The 19,040-nt window shown below is 45.4% G+C and overlaps 1 protein-coding gene across 2 annotated transcripts in view; it reads right to left on the bottom strand.

Annotated features, from left to right (window-relative positions):
• LOC138510274 (guanine deaminase-like) overlaps positions 1 to 19,040 on the bottom strand; it is a 616,035-nt gene that overhangs the window by 397,251 nt on the left and 199,744 nt on the right. For both annotated transcript variants that reach the window (XM_069625806.1, XM_069625807.1), the window contains exon 4: positions 7,492 to 7,579. In XM_069625806.1, coding sequence (XP_069481907.1) covers positions 7,492 to 7,579 — 88 coding nt within the window. The remainder of the gene's footprint in view (positions 1 to 7,491; positions 7,580 to 19,040) is intronic.

The following is a 19,040-nucleotide window of genomic DNA, read 5'->3' as shown; positions in this document are numbered from 1 at the left end:
CATGTAAGAGAAATTCAAATACAGTGAAGAGGGTTTAAGTGGATCCTTTGAACGACAGCAAAACGTCCCTTGAACTACAACAAGGAGTTCACACAGTATGTGTGCGCTTACCAGTGAATTCTGAATTGGAAAACGGAGATGCAGACACACCGCCGTTGAAGAGAAGCGCTGGAGTGTAAGGAGATCCAAAGAAATGTGAGGAACGTTGAGCCGTAAGCTCCGTGAGGCATAGAATGTAAAGGAAGGAAGGATCGATGTAACCGTTGGCAGAATGGAGCTCTGGTTGGTGGCGTAGGCATGCGATGACGTTCAGCAGGTCAGGTGATGAGGGTTCTTTTTTCTATGATGTTGCAGCGGCTCGGGCAGCGATCACAGTGGACCATGTTCTCCTAGGCGAGGGTAGCCAGGGGTGAGGAGTCGAGCAGAGGTGAATGGCCTGCTCAGTCACCCTGGGAAGCAGGGAAAGGGTGAGAGGAGTATCAAACTCCCTCTGAAGTACCGCAGAAAGTGTAGGACAATGGAGAAACCGTTCCGGTAGCATCACAGCAAGCAGCAGGAGCAGACGAATATAAATTGGGTTGCAGGTGCATGGTCCTGTGATTGATATAACGCCGGACATAGGAGACAAGAGCCAAACAGGTCCAGATGTGGCACACAAGGTGATAAACAGCAAAGGGAGTGCAAGAGGGCCTGCAGGATCCTTTCCTTTAGCTTGTCACCATTCTGAAGTGAGGGACTTCAAGGAGTCAAAGTAGGTTTTCTCAAAAGGCATGTATTTCCATATGATACATAGAGGCCCTCCTACTGCAGATGAGTATCTGGCACCAGGGGAGATAGTCATACATATACACCTTGCTGTGGAATCCCATAGAGATCCCATTTCTCCTGGGAGACTAACAAAACATGTTTGTTACAGGTATGGCAACAACAGCAAGATGCATATTCAAATGGAGCATGAGACAACTTGTTTACAAATACAATTTGTACAAAAACCATCAGGTTCTGTCAGAATGTTTGTGCCCATATATAGTAATAGCATCATAACAAGTTTATTGATATCAGTTAACAATCTAGATACAGTTTTAGCTAACTGGCTCTACTGACCATATACAGTGAATTCACATTTATCTAAATGTGATAATTATCATTTTAATACTTGGACCAAATAAGTTTTGGCAGGAACATATAACATTTTGCTTTTACCCTTGATGCAATGTGCAAAAATGCCATGACACACAAACAGTATACCGTTAGAATGGTGCCACCATTGTAAGACAGTCTAGTCATGTAATGACACTCATGTTTGCTTTACCCTTGATGAAAAGTTAAAAGTAACAAATATCATGCCATATTATGAAAGTAAATACACACTGGCATCATAGGCCAGACTAGACACGCAATAACATATGTAAGGTCTGCTGTACCGTTGATGCCAATTAGCCAATGCCATGCCACAGTAAGAAAGTATATAGCAATTGGCACCACTATTTTAACCCAGACTAGCCATGTAATAATGCTTATCACACACACACGCACATGTACAACACTTTTGCCTGCAGATTTACACATCATTCAAACTCCATGCATGCATTCATAAGAACAAACACACCACCAACAAACGTGTGCACATACATAAACACATACAAACATACATACACAACACACAAAAAAACTTACCATGCCTGCTCACACCCCTGCAAGTGCTGTGCAGCCATGAAGAACCTCATGAAGGCAACGTGAAGACGTTTACTGACAAGAGAGTTATACTCTCCTTTTAGTCAGGGTGTCTACACTGCTAGCACAATAATGAAAGGCGGTGGCCAAACTTCCATCAGAATTTATTTGTCTATCTGCGCACACCTGTGTGTAACCGAAGCTGAAAATATATATTTGCTTCAGGTGCAGGGGAGGAATACAGACCCTGGCACGGAGCCCATACAATTTACCCAGACTTTATTGAAAAGGTGGACATATGTACCCTGATGGTCCATGGTAAATGAACACATTGATGCACTCCTATATACCATTTGACAGCTTACTGTGGCATACAGGTAGGTGTGGAATAGAGTTATGCACTTTTAATACCTGGCTGGACATTATGAACATGGTAGTGTAACATCTATCACCATTATTCATAGGTGCAGACCACAGTGACAACAGATTGGAGGTAGGCAAGTACATTATATACTTAGTAACAAGCATGATGATATTAATTGAGGGTTCACCACTCCTTACTAATAAAAGAAATGTTTATGTTCAAACTTGAAGAATGACCGGATCATGGTGGCTTCTGTCTACCAGCATTAGACTCTTCTGGTATTCACAATATCTAACATGTATTGACTGAGCGCGATCCCCTTATCAAATAGACTTCGTGAAATGCTCACCTTACAACCTCACTTATAAGTCAAAGTGGTTGGGACCATGACACCAAAAGGCATGAGTATCTTATTAATGCATGGACATTTTGTGGAAATGTAAGTGAAATATTTGCCTTACAAAATTTCTTTATATGTTATTTCACAGTTGATTGCTCCTGAAGAAGGTGTATACGCCCGAAACGTGTAGAGCCGCAAGTTCCTCCGTTACAAATGTTGTCTTGTTTTATTTTCCTCCCATTGACTGGGAGTTGAACTATATGATGTATTGCATATATGGGACTCTGTACCCAGAAGGTTTTGTTCTGTTAATTATATGTGCTGTTTATACAGTATGGTTTACTCATTATGACATTATAAGTAAATTGATTAAATGTGTTCAAAAAAGTTGACTGGACTTTCAGTTTAAATGGTGTGCAGGGGTCGGGAGTGTCTCAAGTGGTAGACACTTTTTTTCCATCAAACTTCCATCACACCCCACCTCTCATTATTAAATACTATGTTTGTTGTAGGCAAACAAACAAAACAATGCATAGCGGGGTACGTGCCTCAGCTCAGAGGCAGGCAGATCAGTCCTCTGTGCAAATACAGCACACGGGTGGACTCTGCTGCCTGCCAAACAGGCGGAGGGGGTGCCAATCTGGCAAACGGGCACCACTTGGGCAAGTGGGTGGTGCACCGCAGCCCCTAGTGGTGGTCATAGGCTGCTCTAGCAGCTCTCGAAGAGAGGAAGGTGGGTCAGGTTAGTGGAAGGAAAGGACAAATGAGCTCTGTGTGAACATCAGTTTCTGCGTATTATGTGTTCAGTGCATAGAGGCATTTGTGTCAGAAGAGGAGATTTGTGCGCCTGTAGTATTAGGATACATTGGCCAGGGATTGTGCTGTGGCGGATGTAGTGCTTTGATATTTGATGTCTGTTGGGATAGCTGTTCAATTTCCAAGGTGGGCTCCTTATTTGGCCTGTGTATTGTTTGTTGAAATGTAGATTGTTAATATGGAGAGCAATTGGGGGTTGGTTGAGGGCAGTCAGAGACACAGACAATCTGGAAGCCACAGAGAGCAAATAAAAAAATGGCATAGCAAGGCACAAAAAAAGCATGAAAAGAAATCATAGCAACACATGAACGTGTTTCAACAAGGCAAACAACCTGCTAGCCTCTCTGTGTTCCTACCACAGGCCACTGCAGACAGCTCCCATTTCACTTACTCACTGTTACCACAGTTAAACCCTCCCTCTCTCTTCTTTCACTCTCACTCTCTCTCTGTCTCCATGCACAACAAGGATCTTCGAATTGTCAAATGAGGGGAGGCAGGCAGTCTGTAGCCTCCTCTTCTAATCATAAGCAAGGTGCTAAGCGCTATGCAAAGCATGACCATTTGTTCCAGAGAAAGGCCTGCCTGAGATATGAAAACCTCAGGTGCCCGTTTCACCTTCCTCAGCATGTTGATTGGCACCCTGAGAGCCATCTCAAACCTCATTCCAACTTGGCCAAATTTGTTCTTAATAACTACTGTGTCATTTTCAAATACTGAAAGAGCAGTGCCCTTGTGACTGCAATTGCTATGTGATGCATGGGTGTTCTGTTAGTTGTCTTGCAATAACCTCCTGGAATGTTGAATGCATTTGAAGGTTTTAACAGTTTCTTTGGTTACCATCGAACATTGTCATTACAATGTTAGATGAAGTAAGCTTGATTTAATGCACTGATGGCGAGGTTTTATATTTGCATATGTGTGCAGTTTTTGCCATTTTAATAACTTTCACCACATTTTCTTAAAATAGGACTTCACAAAGATGCTATACTTTACTCATAAGGGAGCACGTGAACAAACATGATCATTCAGAGGCAGGCAGAAGCAGAGATTTCGTGGGAAACTAAACCTACCCGGAAATTCTCTGCATCTGTGAATTCCATATTTTAAGCACACCTGGTAACAGTAAGTAGGTGGTCATTCTGTCCCCTTTCTGTGTTCTTCCAGTTGCAGAAGCATAGAGATTATGTGCTTATTTATTTATTTATTTATATACAGTAGGAACAATGCTCTTTTGATAAAAAAAGAACGTACAATAGATTAGAAGTCAGATTTACCTCGAAGCAGTGAGCTTCTTACAATGGGGTGAGTTTGAGGGACATTCTGACCAGGTTGTGGAGGGGAATAAATGGAACAGTAACTGGAGACAATACATTAGTGGACATACGTAGATTAAGGACAATGAACATTGGACATTTTTAAGTGCAGATAGGTGGTACGGCCAGCTGTGCTCAGGATGTCACCATGATGATGGGTGAAGTGCTAGAGTGGCGTCAGAGGACGTTAGGGACAGAGGCAGGTTAGAGGCAAGGGAAACATTTTATTTAGGAGAGAGATGAGAGGTAGGTAAAGAGGGTAACTCAGAGGCAAACTGGAGAGGAGCTAGCCATTTAGTTTGGTTTGGAACATATCCATGTGGACTGCATCCCAGGTGTCTGAGGGAAGAGAATTCCATGCAAGTGGAGCAAGAAGAGAGAAGGAGTGGCAGTGGGAGGAAGCACAGGGTGGGAGGAGCCACAAGCGTAGTCGAGGAGGCAGAGCAGAGATTATGAGAAGGTTTGTAGAGGTGGAGAGAGGAGAATAGATACAGTAGTTCCTTACTGTGGATAGATTTGTGAACCGGGAGAAGAAGTTTACATCTGACCCTTTTTTGCATCATCAGCCATCTAGCCTGGTGATGGTACGAGGAAGTAGGTGTGAAGTGAGGGAGTTCAAAGAGAGTCCTAGTAGTGCAGGTAATGGTTTTGTCAAGAGGCCAGGAAGCATAGTTGGGGAGACCAAAGAGAATGCTGGCACAGCAGTCCAGTTTAGAGAAGATATAAGAGTGGCTAAGAGATGCTTGAAGTATTGAAAGGAAGGAGGTGCCTGATGTCCCTAATATTTAGGAGGTTGAGGAGAGATGCTGCTCCAGTTTTGGAGATGAAAGTAGAGAAGGTGTTAGAAGGGCCATAGATGACGCTGAGGTTTTTAGCTGGCAAGGAGTATGGGAGAGTTTCAGGTGGGACTGGATCGGCAGAGGAAGATATGAGAGAGAGCTTTTGGCAAGGAAGAAAAGCACCTCTGTTTTTGTAGAGTTTAACATCCAATGTTTAATGGCAGAGAGATTGCTGGAAATTTTGATAGAGCAATCAGAGGAGAGTTCGGGAAAAGAGAAGAAGATTTGGGTGTCGTCTGCGAAGAGTTGGTATGAAAACCCAAGGGAGGAGATGAGGGCCCCAGGAGCAGACGTGTAGAGTGTAAAGAGGAGCGTGGAACGCCAACAGAGGAGTGAGTTGGGAGGTGTTGTTGCTCCAGGAGATAAAGAATTGGCAAGGTGCAAGGTAGGATTCAATCCAGGCAAGGGCTTGATCCCGAATCCCAAGAAGACAGAGCGAATTAAGGAGATCCGATTGATCCACACTGTTAAAGGAAGCAGACAGTTCATGGAGCAATTAGGATAGAGGATAGGTTGGAGTGCTTAGCAGAGGAGATGAAGTTGGACACATTCATGAGAGCAGTTTCCGTGGAGTGACAGGAGCGGAAACCTGCTTGTAGGGGTTCTCAAAGGTTGTGGATCTCTAAGAAATTGGTAAGATGGTGAGGGCACTTTAGAGTAGTGTGGAAGTAGAGACACGGGTTAATGCCATTAACTCATGGCCTTTCACCAGATTGTTCCTGTTGTTGTTGTGCCAGCAAAATCCAGGTGCAATCTGTAGGATTTAATAACAGAGCAAGAGGAGATGCAATGGCAGTTGCAATGGTGGTCGCCAATGCATCAGTGGCAGCTGACATTGCAAAAATGGTGGCCGTATTGCTGATGTCTTTAATAGATGTCCTGGAATGGGACACAGGTTCCCTTATATATATTAATAGCTTACTTTATTTCATTAGAAACAGGGACAATGAAGGTCTGCTGTGGACCGCAGGCCTCTGTCCATATGGTTTACTTCATTAACTCCTCAAACCTGGACTTGAAGAGCCTGTCCTGAGCATTTCAATTCTGGCTCCGACTTTATTTTAAATGGGTAAATAAATAATAACAAGTTCTGTAGGACACCTGTAAAGAAGAGGGTGTCAACCACATACGGGTGAGGCAGGCCTGGTGCCATGCACAGAAACATCTCTATGGCACAAATATCTATTTTCTACACACGTGTAATATGCCTGCAACTGAATATCTGTAAGAATCGGTGGATAGATGTACGGAAGCCATCTTGCGAGAGGGAACGCCGCAATGTGAGGCTTTCTTATTGGCTCACTCCTGTGAGTTAATAAAATAAGTAGTAATTGGCTGCTTATTTATTTGTTCAGTTTGTTAGTTTACTCTAGGTGACCAACCTGTATCAACCACAAATCTAACAGCGCAGAATTCAGTTATAAGGCATTCGCCCGGAACACAACATATTGGCACACAACGGAAGGGGACGTTCCATTTCTTATACAGCAATATTTTGCATTGGAAACAGTGAAGGGCTCCACCCTCTTCACATAAGGCCCTGCAAATTAGCATGAATACTCACCACATGACCCAATGCATAAGTTGTAACTCAATGACCAAGAGCAATGTCTGTAACAACAGTATGATGTTCTGTAGTATTCATAATTTATCAACGTCTGCCACTATGCCTGTACCTGTGTAACTAGGTTTTTTGCAAGTAATAGCGCCTCAATGCCCTTGGGCTGCTTGCGCGCTATACAGTGGTCGAAGTGGGCGGGAGCGGTCGGGAGCGGTGCTCCTATACTTATTTTAATTAAGTTTTACCGTGCCTATACTTTTATTTTAAAAAGAAACCGTCCAGGAACGGTTTCATTTTAAAATAAAAGTTTACGAAGAAGTTGAAACTTGCACTTTCAGTGCACTGCACGGGACGTTTCTTTAAAGAGCAGGCACATGTTTTTTTATTTTTTATTGTGCATGGGAGGGGGCGTGTCGACGGGGGGGATGGGGTCTGTGGTGAGCGGTGCAGGCCAGTAGGGGACATAGTTCCACTACTTCTTTTCGTACACTTCGACCACTGGCGCTATATAAATATAAATAAATCAATAAAATCCGTTTGTATAACGGGGTGCGTGGCAAAAGACTTCAGCATCGGCCTCTTACTTGCAATGTCCGCTAGTAGCAGAGACGAGTCCGTGTGGATTGTTGCAAAGTAGCATGCCGTGGTCGTTCCGTTCCTTAGTGTTCTTCTCTGATAAAGAAAAAAAAAAGGCAAACATTGGAAAGTGTCAGAAAATGCACGCGCCCGCTACAATGTCGATTTACAAGACAGTAGTTCTCATTATGCAGGCTGCCTGCGCGCTCTAAGGCGAAACATCAAAGGACACATAATGGCACACAACGGAAGGGGACATTCCATTTCTTATACAGCAATATTTTGCATTGGAAACAGTGAAGGGCTCCATCAATTTGGTGTTGTTACATGACGCCAATACATTCCGGAAACATTGAACAGGTCAGAATAAGAGCGTGTCCGTGTGCACCGTCTCGCCCCATCTCGAGCCCACAACTTTAGGGCCCGGTCCCATAACCGTTGTGACACTGGCCCACATAATACCATTGGGAATATATATACGCTTATCGTGCAGGAAACTAACAGCCAGTGCAAACCAAAGGTATTTTAGGAATGGGACGAGTACAGCCTAAATGGTCGGTCATTTCCAACTTTTCCTAAAGCAGCTAGACTCCCCTGATATGTGTTAGTTCAGCCATCTTGCCATCTTATTCTGAGTCCACATTTGGGCCCCGATTCATGGAATTTTTTGCACGGGTGAAAGTGACTTTGCACTGCTGAAACGGGACTGCACTGCCGACACAAACCCTGATTCATGGAACCGTGCACAGTGTATTTCTGCTGTGCAAAGTCATTTTGCACTGCAAAAACGTCTTTGTACTGACTTTGCACTGCAAAAATACACTTTACACAGTTTCGTGAATCCGGGTTTGTGTCGGCAGTGCAAAGTCACCTTCCACCAGTGCAAAGTCACTTCGAACCGTGCACAAAATTCGACGAATCGGACCCTAAGTGTTACCAAATGCTATTCTATTTCGTAAAAATATCTATTCTAGGAATTAAAGTTGTGCACCATGTAATGTGTGCACTTTCTCAATTTGAATAAACTGAATTCTACAAGATCTTTCTTAAGGTTTTTGATACCATTTTCTTTCTTTGGAGATTTCACGAAGTTTCCAGAAAGACACCCAGGGAATCATCTAGAAGGCAGAGCGATTTGTTTTAAGGGTAGAGGATTTCTGACACTACATTCTTGATCCTGGCGAATAGGAGATGAGTGCAGCCTGAACCTCTGGAGGATAATCAGATTTTGGGTGCATCCACCTATGGAGTTAATCTAAACATGTACTATTCTAATCATTCAGCGGGTTTAGCTGACAGGAATAGCCTATTCATCCTTAGGAATATTTCCATTCTGAAATGCACTCCCCTGCTAGCTTCACCTATCATCAGGATAATTCCGCAAGAATACTATCCCCATACAGTCATTTCCATGTCATCCCTGAAGTCAATAATCCATGGTAATTCCAACGCATAATTGGGTGATGTTTCAAAAAGAGGAGGTATACCAGGAGGCCCTCTGTGTCCTAAAGGAAGCCATTTTGAAAAGAGCCTGATCCCACTATGGATCTTATGCATACGGTGGTAATGGTAGAAACTTGCAGAAAATTGCTTCCACTTAACTGTGAGTTGTGCCCACATGGGATATTTACGACAAGGGATATAGAAAGTGCTGCGAGGAGAAATAGCCCACGCAGGATTGCCGTGTACGGCATTCCATGAACATCCCATGCAACGTCAAATCATAGTTAGGTGGCACTTAAAATACCACAGGAATATACACACGCTCAGAATGAGGCCTATGAAGTTTTCATGACCTGCGTATGATGGTCCTGTATGTCCATCGCGCGTCATTACATTTGTCAGCTTTGATGATTGTTTCATCACCTGTCATATACATATCACAGTCACATATATTACAGGCAATGCTGATTAAGCTATTGTAGCATTTTCATGGTAGGCTACAGATACCGAATTTTGACGAACTTCTTTCTTTAAGAGCCACATTTCAATACAGTCTTGTGACTAGTTCTATAGTTTCTCCGCCAGAGGCAAGGGCCCTGTGTAACGGGCTTAAACATCTTTCTCGCTCAAATCATTATTAAGACGGCTCATTCCTGAATCATTATATCTTGTGCATCTTGACAAATGTTAGCATGGCATGCAGGATGGCATGACACGGCATTGAACACCCAGCAATGTATTGCTGGCCGTTCTTCCTCAATGGTGGCTATTCTGATACGGTTGGAAATCAATGCTTACCAATCTGACAATGTTGCATTGATAAGGATGAATTGATAAGGTTGAATTGTAATGCTGCGCTGTAATAGTAATAATCATTTTGTTATGTTGTGCCAAAATCCTGGCCGATCCAGGTGGTGTTAATACTTAACTCACTGGTTTAAGTGAATCACACCACTGGCGTACCCTATCCAAAGGGGATAACACGAGGGACCTCTCTACTAAAAGCAATACACTTTATTTCAACTGCCTACTGTTTAAGAACAGTAACGTATACACATAAGAACATCAATATCTTAAAGTAGCACCAAAATATTGTGTTACGTCCTTGCTCATCTATATCATACCCACCAAAATCTTAGGAATGTGTAGGCTTCCTGACCTCACCCATAACTTGTGTCATGAGCCCTCCATTCAAGCATGGAACAGATTCAGTCACACTTAAATGGACCCTGATGCCTGTCGAGTTTTTGGCTTGTTATAAATAAATAAATAAATAAATACATCTTCATACCCCCTATTCAACATTTTCATGTTAAGGGTGAGTTCACCAGCAACACAGACCACCACTAACATATCCACCCACACATTCGAAGAAGAGTGAACAAGTTTTCTTTTTTACCAACTTCGCAAACTCCATAACAACTATCACCTCAATCTTCAACGTAGAGGCTCACACTTTTGGCAGAGTACAGAGTCATCTCTCCTCCTGATGATGCGCTCGCACGATGAGTGTGAAAGACCAAGCTACTGGTGGTTAAAACTGATCTGTCCTTCTTGCCACCGGCAGATTATTGTCTCTTCTCACTTATTGTGGTAGCGGTCTCTTCCTGTGGTGAGATGAATATTGTCGAATGAGGAGACAATTTGATTTTCGGACAAGACTCGCTTTGGGGTAGACATTTGAGAGTTTTGAAATGCTAGCCAGAGGATCATGCTCTCTTGTTTTGCAAAAGAAACAGATGTGAGGGAGCCATTGTGAGAACAGAAGAGGAGGTCAAGACTTACGGTGCGCTACAGGAGATTTTAGGAACTTGATCAAGCAGCTCACAACCACAGAGGTGAAGGCACCCCTCCATCCAGTACCACTGCATCTGCTTTTAGAAACTTTGGATTAGCCCAATGCATGACCATGCCAGAGGTGTTAAGATATGCAAGAAACCACGAGAACAACGCATAGCACCTCAGTGGAACTTGGTCAAAGGACCAAATAACACATTACTGGACAGTAACTGTCCCAGAACCAAAAGAGTTTGTGGCAACATCCAGTGCCACCGTTGTTGCTAGACCACGCCTAGATGCAGCAATTTCATGCTTCAAAGAGCTCTTCAGTTTGGTTTCCCTCCAAGACCTTTCAAAGTTCAGGTCCATTGTAGCAGCAGGGTCATCACAGCTACCAAGCGCTCTTCTTCAGAGCTTCCAAGCGCTTGGTCTGAATAAGAGGGTCAATGCCACAACTTCAAGGGTGAAGCAGTGGATCTCAGAGCAGACAGGCCTACTGTGGAACAATGTTCAGTCCTCCAGCAGGACCTCGCAAGTAAGGCAAAACTCTTCTGCTGTCAAGTTCAATTGGCCCCACCATGATCAAACTTTGAGCCAGTCTCCCACTTCTTTTACAGGTCAAATTCCAGAAGCCCTTAAACCTCCAAATTCACCCCTCCCCCTTTTTCAGTGTGGTGCCCCGTGCCCTAGTGCAGCTGGCAATTCGAGCCATGTGATTGCGTGGCACATAGACAGAAAGTAAAGAAGAGCAGAGCACATAGGATGCACACTGAGATAAAAACAAATGATAGACACTGCTATTAGTTACCAATCAATCAGTGGCTATCTATGTCCCTAGAAAACAACAGTAACTAGTGTCTACACCGCTTTCTAAGGCTGTGAGGTCCCCTCGCCGACTCTGAATATCCAGGTAAACTCATGAAAACATATTGCTTAATGCAGAGCTGGATCTTTTTGTAACTTGAAGCTCTATTTCTCGCTTGCTGCAACTGAGTGTGTATTGCATGCACCATTATTTTAGAACATTAGGGACGTGCATATCCCAAAGATCAGCTCAGGTGATGTAAATGCATGTGATATTTGTGGTCAGTGACAACTAGGGAGAAGAGCATCCCAGAGTGGGTGGAAGGGCAGAGTTTACCATCCATTTAGTGTCTGTCACTGAGTGCAATTATTTGTGACTAGGATGGAGTAGTAACCATCTAGCGCTGCAACTTATCCATCGCACCCAATCATACCAGCTGGGTGGGGAGGGAAGTGTCTAAAGGGCTTTTTACAGCAGTCACTCTGGCTGTTGCGTCCACAGATGAAGATCGCCCTTTATGTGGTACGCTGAAGGCGCCAATCACACCGTCACACAGGTGTGCAATGTCAAGCATTACATGCTCAGGTATTGCAGAGGAGGAAATTCAGTTCCCTGTCTCCGGGGCACAAGGGGGAGCGGTAAAGACTGAATTTACTGATGAGCCAGGAGAATCAACAAATACTATGCAGGAAAATCAGCCCTCAGGAGAAACAACACAGTGTGTAAAGGATCACTGTATGGGAACTCCCTGGTCTTCACTAATACCCAGATCCACCCATGGGCTGGAGAGGGATGATATTTACAGAATGTTATCTCCCACTTCTGTCTCACAGCAGATTGCAACCGTTAATATTGTGATCCTCATTATGTTCCCACCTCGCAAGACTTTTTCTTATAGGCAGCCAAAGCTATCCATTGTTGGGTGCTTCACTCTACCCTGTGTAACAGAAATGGACCCTCATAGGCCTCTTGGATTGTTTTCCATGTTCTCCAGCTCATGATACCCGGCACAATGAAGCAAAATGGCTTCTGATAAAGCGCAATGAAGAAAACAATATACATTAAAATAAAAATACAATCTGCAAGGGAAAGATATTGACCCATAAAACTCCAGACTGCAACACCTAATTGTGAAAGCCATTGATCCCGAGGAAGAGTAGGACAATGGCATAGACACTGAGATGGGATGGATAGAAAAATCTCCTCAACCTGTGCACTGTGTTTCTCAAACACAGAATGCCAGGCTTTGCAGATCTGAAAACTGAAACATCAGCGAGTTCCTTCGAACCCATTTGCACTACCACAAATTTCAAGTACAAGTTACTATAGGATGTATCTTAGGCTGTCACGAATAGCCAAAGTGTGGAATTTCTTCATATAGGAAAAAGAACATATATTCTCACAACCTGCATTATGTGCAAGAGAACTGTTTTCCACGTGAAGTATATCCCACATAACCCTACGATTTGGATGTGCTCACAAACTCCCTGACAGCAACCCTCCCAGTACACCAGCCAATCACCATACCACTCGCAGCCCATGCTGTCACCCAGAAAAAATGGCGTCTGTTCCATCGCATGGGGGGCAGAGCCACAGCACCACTTCCCCAGAGGTCACAGAGCACAAAGCTCAACAGCGATCACTTTTTCACCTGGTCACTGAGATACAGGCCTTTGAGCCTGGATAACAAATCACAAGTGATATTACAGACTGTGCTTGCTCATCATCAGCCTTGCAGGAATGTCCTCAATGGAACTCTTCCTCTATCCGTTCATTTACATCAGCTTATGAGAAAAGTCGATCACCTAGAACATTCGCTATCCCCATTACCTTTTATGCAAGGCTGTACTGCACTTGTATGAAAAAGGTTATTTTCACAGAGGGTAAGGTACAAGTGCGGTCTGATGGCCAGAAAGTCCTTAGCATCATCGGCAAGGCCGCAGTCAACGTCCTCCTTATGGTACATGGTGTACATGCACCTATGTGAGGGAGAGAAAGAGAGAAGGAGAGATGACAGTGGAAAAGTGAGAAAGTGAAACAGGAACTATCTCCAGAAGCCATTGGTAGGAGTAAGGGGAAGCGACCATGTTGCTGTGCCTTTTTATACCTTGTCACGCCTTTGCTATGGCCTTTGGTCCTTTGTTAAGCCGTTCATGTCATGTCACACATTTTGTCCTGCCTTGCTGTGCCATGTTATGACTTGTTACATGTAGTTTCTTGATTGATTGTGCCCCTCACTAAGTTGCTCACCTAAGTACTTTATGCCTAATAGTATACTGCCCCCAAGGACCCCATTTGAATTCTTCTCCTCGGTGTCCCAATGATTTTGCTCCCAGGTGTGCAATCACTGTGCATCTTGATTCTCCCCACTGGGATTGCCCCCACGTGTCTCACTATAACATTGCTCCTGGGTGTATAATTGTGATGTTCCTCCCACTGTGATTTTTGTACTATGAGGTGTCGTTCTGGGGATTTTACATTGGAGCAATTTCACCAGTTGACCTGGTAGCCATTGCTAGCTGTTTGTGTATTTCTTGTCCCATCTTTCTCCAATAATGTTAAGGCCAGGCAAACAGCCCTGTCCACTGATAGGAACACCAGCCCATTTCAGGTGCCTCGCGACTTCTCCTCGAAGTTATCCACTCGAGGTGCACCACTGCCTGATGTCAGCAGAGCCACAGCAGATCATGTTTCAAAGGCCCATCTAGGTCTCCACTGCCTGCTCCCCGCACTAACATGCTGAGGTTCCTTGTTCCAGCACACAATAAGCCTACATTGCAATTGAAGGCTGCACCCAATAGACATAAAACATCAGAATGCTACACCTTTCCAAATATTGATGACAGTCCGACCAGCACACCCGCAACCTTTGGGCCCAAGAGGCTCCCCTGTGGGAGAGGTACCCGAAGTGCTATATAGTACCTGGATACTTCAGAACTGTATGTATCATCACAACAACAAAACTGCCCAGCATTTGGACACTTTTACCACTAACCAAACACATGCCGTCTTCCTCAGGTCTGTCAAAGAACCAAGAGACCATTAAAATGGGGGCAGAGCAATGTTTAGAACTGAATAATATTGCACAGCGTAACATGTAACCAGTGGGCAAAGCATTGACTACATAGATGTCACTGTACATTGGGTGTCCTTCCTTCCCCTGCAAGCCAAGAGGCTTCCTGAAGTAATTGATAGGGCAGCACGTGCATGCAGTTTGGCACCATGCCACTTTGTGCTACAGGCGTTTGACATTTGTGAGAAGGTAGGGGGGGGATTGGTGCTTTGGTTAAACCCCCAACATCTTCAGTTGGACTTTGCTGTTCTTGACAATAGGCCACATTACGAGTTTGCCGCTCCGGATACAACGGTACCGGTAGGCTTACCGGTACCGTTGTATCCGGACCGGTAAACTCTGAGTTGTGCTCGCGGGTGCCGTTCATTCGACCTGGCGGAATGAAAGGCAACCGCGACCACAGCATTTCGGATGCACATCCGGCTTCCCCATTCCCAATGACCCACATGGAGCTCAAATGGGTATGTGGAAGAATTTTTTCTGACACCAAGGAATGGGCAAATACCGGGTCCGGCAAGGCCGTAATAACCCGGTAATTGGCCATTTCTGGGCGCTGGAAAAAATGCAACTACGGCGGCAGCCGTGCTTGTGTTACAGGCACAGCTACCACCAGGGTTGTAATGAGGCCCAATGAGTCTAATGTCATTGCTTCCCTTCCTGGAGCAGGGGGAAGCAGACAGCAGGCGATCGCCAGCCCCCTCAAAAGGCCTCAATCTAAGGGTCAAGTCCCTCCCTGTCTGGCGCTTTCTGGGCCTGGGAGGACCCTGAGAGTCTAAAACCTCACTGTTTATGTGGCTGCTTCCTCTGGATCATCCAGCGCTCCTCTGCTGGCAGGCATCTACACTCTCTGTGCCCCATCAAAGTCCCCATACTGTGGCCCCTACCTCCATCACTGGATCATGTTTCCTGCACATTCCACATTCTCCTGAGAACTCAGACTTCCTATCAAAAGTTCTGTCTCACTCAAACACTGAGTTCTAAATGCTCCATGCTCTGCCCTTCCCCTAATCTTTCAGGGCTCTCACCCACTGTCCCCTGGTCTCTCCCAAACCCATGGTCTTTGCAATGTCTCTCGCTCCAATGCAATCCGCGTGCCCAATAACTGCCGACCTGATGTAACACTGGGAACAGCCAACCTGTGCTCACTCGACTTATGTCATGGCCTTCCTCATGTCTATAGCTGACCTTACGTTTCAGGGCTGGGTTTTGCTCAATTATTTCACTTTCACCTTTTAATCTGAAATCTATGTTTGCTTTACTCGTACTTGGAACCTCATATCTTGGTGTGCTTGCAGTGCTTCATTGGACGATTCAAATTTAGGTGTGCATCCTACTTTTTGTGCTGCATTAAAGTGACTCCTGGAAAATTTGAATTTAGGTGTGCTTTACATCTGTGCATCCTCCTGCTTCCCTCGGCTGCTATGCCGCCTGGGGAGTTTGCTCCTGCATTGTGCAGCCCCTCCATCTATCCCTCTTTGCTCCACCTCTATGGCTCTCTCCATCTCCCCCATCTATTCTGTTACTCTATCACTATCCCTCTTCTCTCATGAAGTCTGGAAGAAAACATTTTAAGAAAGATCTCTTGACCTCTAATTCTGGCCGACCTATTGCTGACACCTACGTTAGTGCTACTTCCAAACAGACTATCACTGATATCCTCTCCTCATTCCCCCTCCAGGCCTATGGACCTCTCATCTGATCTCTACCGTTTCACCTCGCATCTTCTAGGCGCCTCATTAACAGCTATTACAATGGCACTGTCATGGCCCAGGGTCCTCAACCCCATCTGTTTGTCTTTGACCAGTGCCTGCCAGCCCTCATCAACTTCCTACATTCTCCTGCTATGCCTCCTTCCTCTCCCTCTGCACCTCCTTCACCGCCTCCGATGTGCGTACCACCCCACTGTACCACTCCTCGGAAAACCTTAAAAGGTGGTGAATGGCTTCACCTAGCCACTCTGAATGCTCGATCTGCCGTCAAACATTCTTCTGACATCTGCCTCCTTGAAGATTTTGATCTCAACATCCTCGCTCTCACCAAGACTTGGTTCAATGCCAACTCTGTCACTGCTTTTGAGCCCCTCCTTGCTGGCGGCTACAAGATCCTCTCCAAGCCTTGGCCCAACCGATCTGGTGATGGAGTAGCCTTGAGTTTCCCTGAGTGGGTCCCTACCTCTCTCATACCCACCCAACCCTACACCTCCTTGAATTTCTTGTCTGCAAGCTTGATATCTCTCCGACTCTCTCTCTCACCCTTGCTATTATCTACAGCGCCCCTGTCCCTGTGTCTGTCTTCCTTTCGGAATGGGCTGGCTTACTTCCTCTCTTCTGACTTCTACCTATAAACTCCTCCTCCGTGGTGACTTCAACATCCACCTTGACTCCAATGTTCCACTATTCTGTGATTTATGTACCTCTCTCTCCCTAACTATTCTCCCTTCTGTCCATACCCACTCTGCCAGACACATTCTCAATGACTTCATCCCTGCTCATCTCCTGTTCTCCAACCCTCTCACTACCCCTCTCACCTGGTCTGACCACTCCCTCCTCCCTTCCCATCTGGGACCTCTCAGCCCCCTGACCAAGCCTCCACCAGCACTGCCAACCGCCTTTATGGTCATCAACCAATGAAATGAGTGTCAGCTGCTGTGTTTACCTCCACCTTCATCCCTCCTCCTTCCCCTCCTCCTGACTCCTCCACTGACACTGTCCTTGCCAATCTTCATCTTCCTATCACTAACACTCTGGAGATTCTTGCCCCTGTCATGAGGATCTGCCTGAAACCTGCCTCCAAGCATAACAGTTGGTACGACTCCAATCTAGCCACTCTGAAGCGCAAGTGCAGACCTTGGCCTCATCCTCTGACAAACTGGCCTGATGCCTATTTCAAATGCAATACCATCTCTCTATCCATTCCAAGAAACAAGCCCACATCCAGGCATGTATCTTTGGAGCTTCTTACAACACAGCTGAAAATGTGCAAGGAACTTGCCAATCCATCTGCAGTCTCCACCTCCCCTCTTCCCTCTCAGACCCTCTGTACTGCACTAGCCACCCATTTCACCTCTCTCTCTCTCTTCTTGCCCCTCCGCCCATCCCCCTGCCACCCTTGGCCTGTACTCCACCCCCACCCACTCTCTCCTCCATCCTATCACAATGGATGAGTTTTCCAGAGAAGTCCGCTCTATCAAGGTCTCATCTAACTAGTCCATGTTCTTCCAGAATCATTAAGGACACCATCTCCTCCCTCAATCCGGCTCTGGCTGACTTCTGCAAACACTCCTTAGCCTCTGGCTCTTTCCCTTCCTCCATCAAGCACTCCTTTGTACAACCCCTCCTAAAAAAAGCCTTCAGCCGACTCCTCATGTCCAGACAACTACCGCCCTATCTCTATTACACCCTTCCTTGGGAAACTCCTGGAGAAGTTTGTCTTCCCCCAACTGACCCAACACACTGAGCTCGTTGGTTGTTTACATGACAATCAACCTGGATTCCGAGCATCTAGCGGCATGGAAACTGCTCTCCTGAACATCTGTGAAGAACTGCTCAAAAACCCTGACTCTAACTCTCCTGCTGTTCTCATTCTCCTTGACCTCTCTACCACCTTTGACACAGTCAATCATTCTATCCACATAAAGCGGGTACAAGATACCCTTGGTATCTCAGACCAGGCACTGGATTGGTTGACCTCGTTCCACACTGACTGTCCTTCCCAGGTGCTCTTGTGTTCTCTCTCCTCCTCCACCACTCTCTCTACATGTGATGTCCCCCAGGGTTCTATCCTCTCGCTCTGGCTCTTCAATATTTACCTTGCACCTCTTGCTCACCTGATCCCTGCCTTCTCCCCCTCATTTTCAGTGTTACACAGATGGCACACAACTTTTCTTCAAGCTCCCCTCTTCCTCCTCTATCATCCCTGACTGCATGGCTGCTATTCAGTTGTGGTGCACCTCCAATGTTCTCTTTCTTAATGCCAATAAGACAGAGATTCTTCCTATTGGGACACCTGTTCACCATTTCCCTCCTGTACTCTGGCCACCCTCTATGGGCTCACCTCCCCCTCCTTACACTGAAGCCAGAAACCTTAGGATCATCTTCAACTTCTCTCTCTCCTTTACACCTCACATCTTGGACGTTGCCAAGAAGGCCCACTTTGAACTTCACCTCCTTAGAGGTATTCTCCCTTTCATCACCTTCTCCCAGAAGCTCAATGTCCCTAGAGATCTAGTCCTCTCCAGGCTGGATTATTGTAACAGCCTCTTCCTTAACCTGCCTCTTTCTTCACTCCGTCCTCTTCAACTAATCCAGAATAGGGCTGCAAGACTTATCCTTGGCCTCATCTCTCCAGCTACAAAATCTCTCTACTGGCTCCCAGTTGCGGCAAGGATCAAATTCAAGGCCCTTTGTGTCATCCACAAGGCTATCTGGGGCTTGAGACCATGCTACGTGCAGCTCTCT

Source organism: Ambystoma mexicanum, chromosome 6p (assembly GCF_040938575.1).
Source record: "Ambystoma mexicanum isolate Mex_15411 chromosome 6p, UKY_AmexF1_1, whole genome shotgun sequence".
Classification (NCBI taxonomy): domain Eukaryota; kingdom Metazoa; phylum Chordata; class Amphibia; order Caudata; family Ambystomatidae; genus Ambystoma; species Ambystoma mexicanum.
Note: the sequence above shows the minus strand (reverse complement) of the source record. Positions and strands in the feature narration are given on the sequence as shown.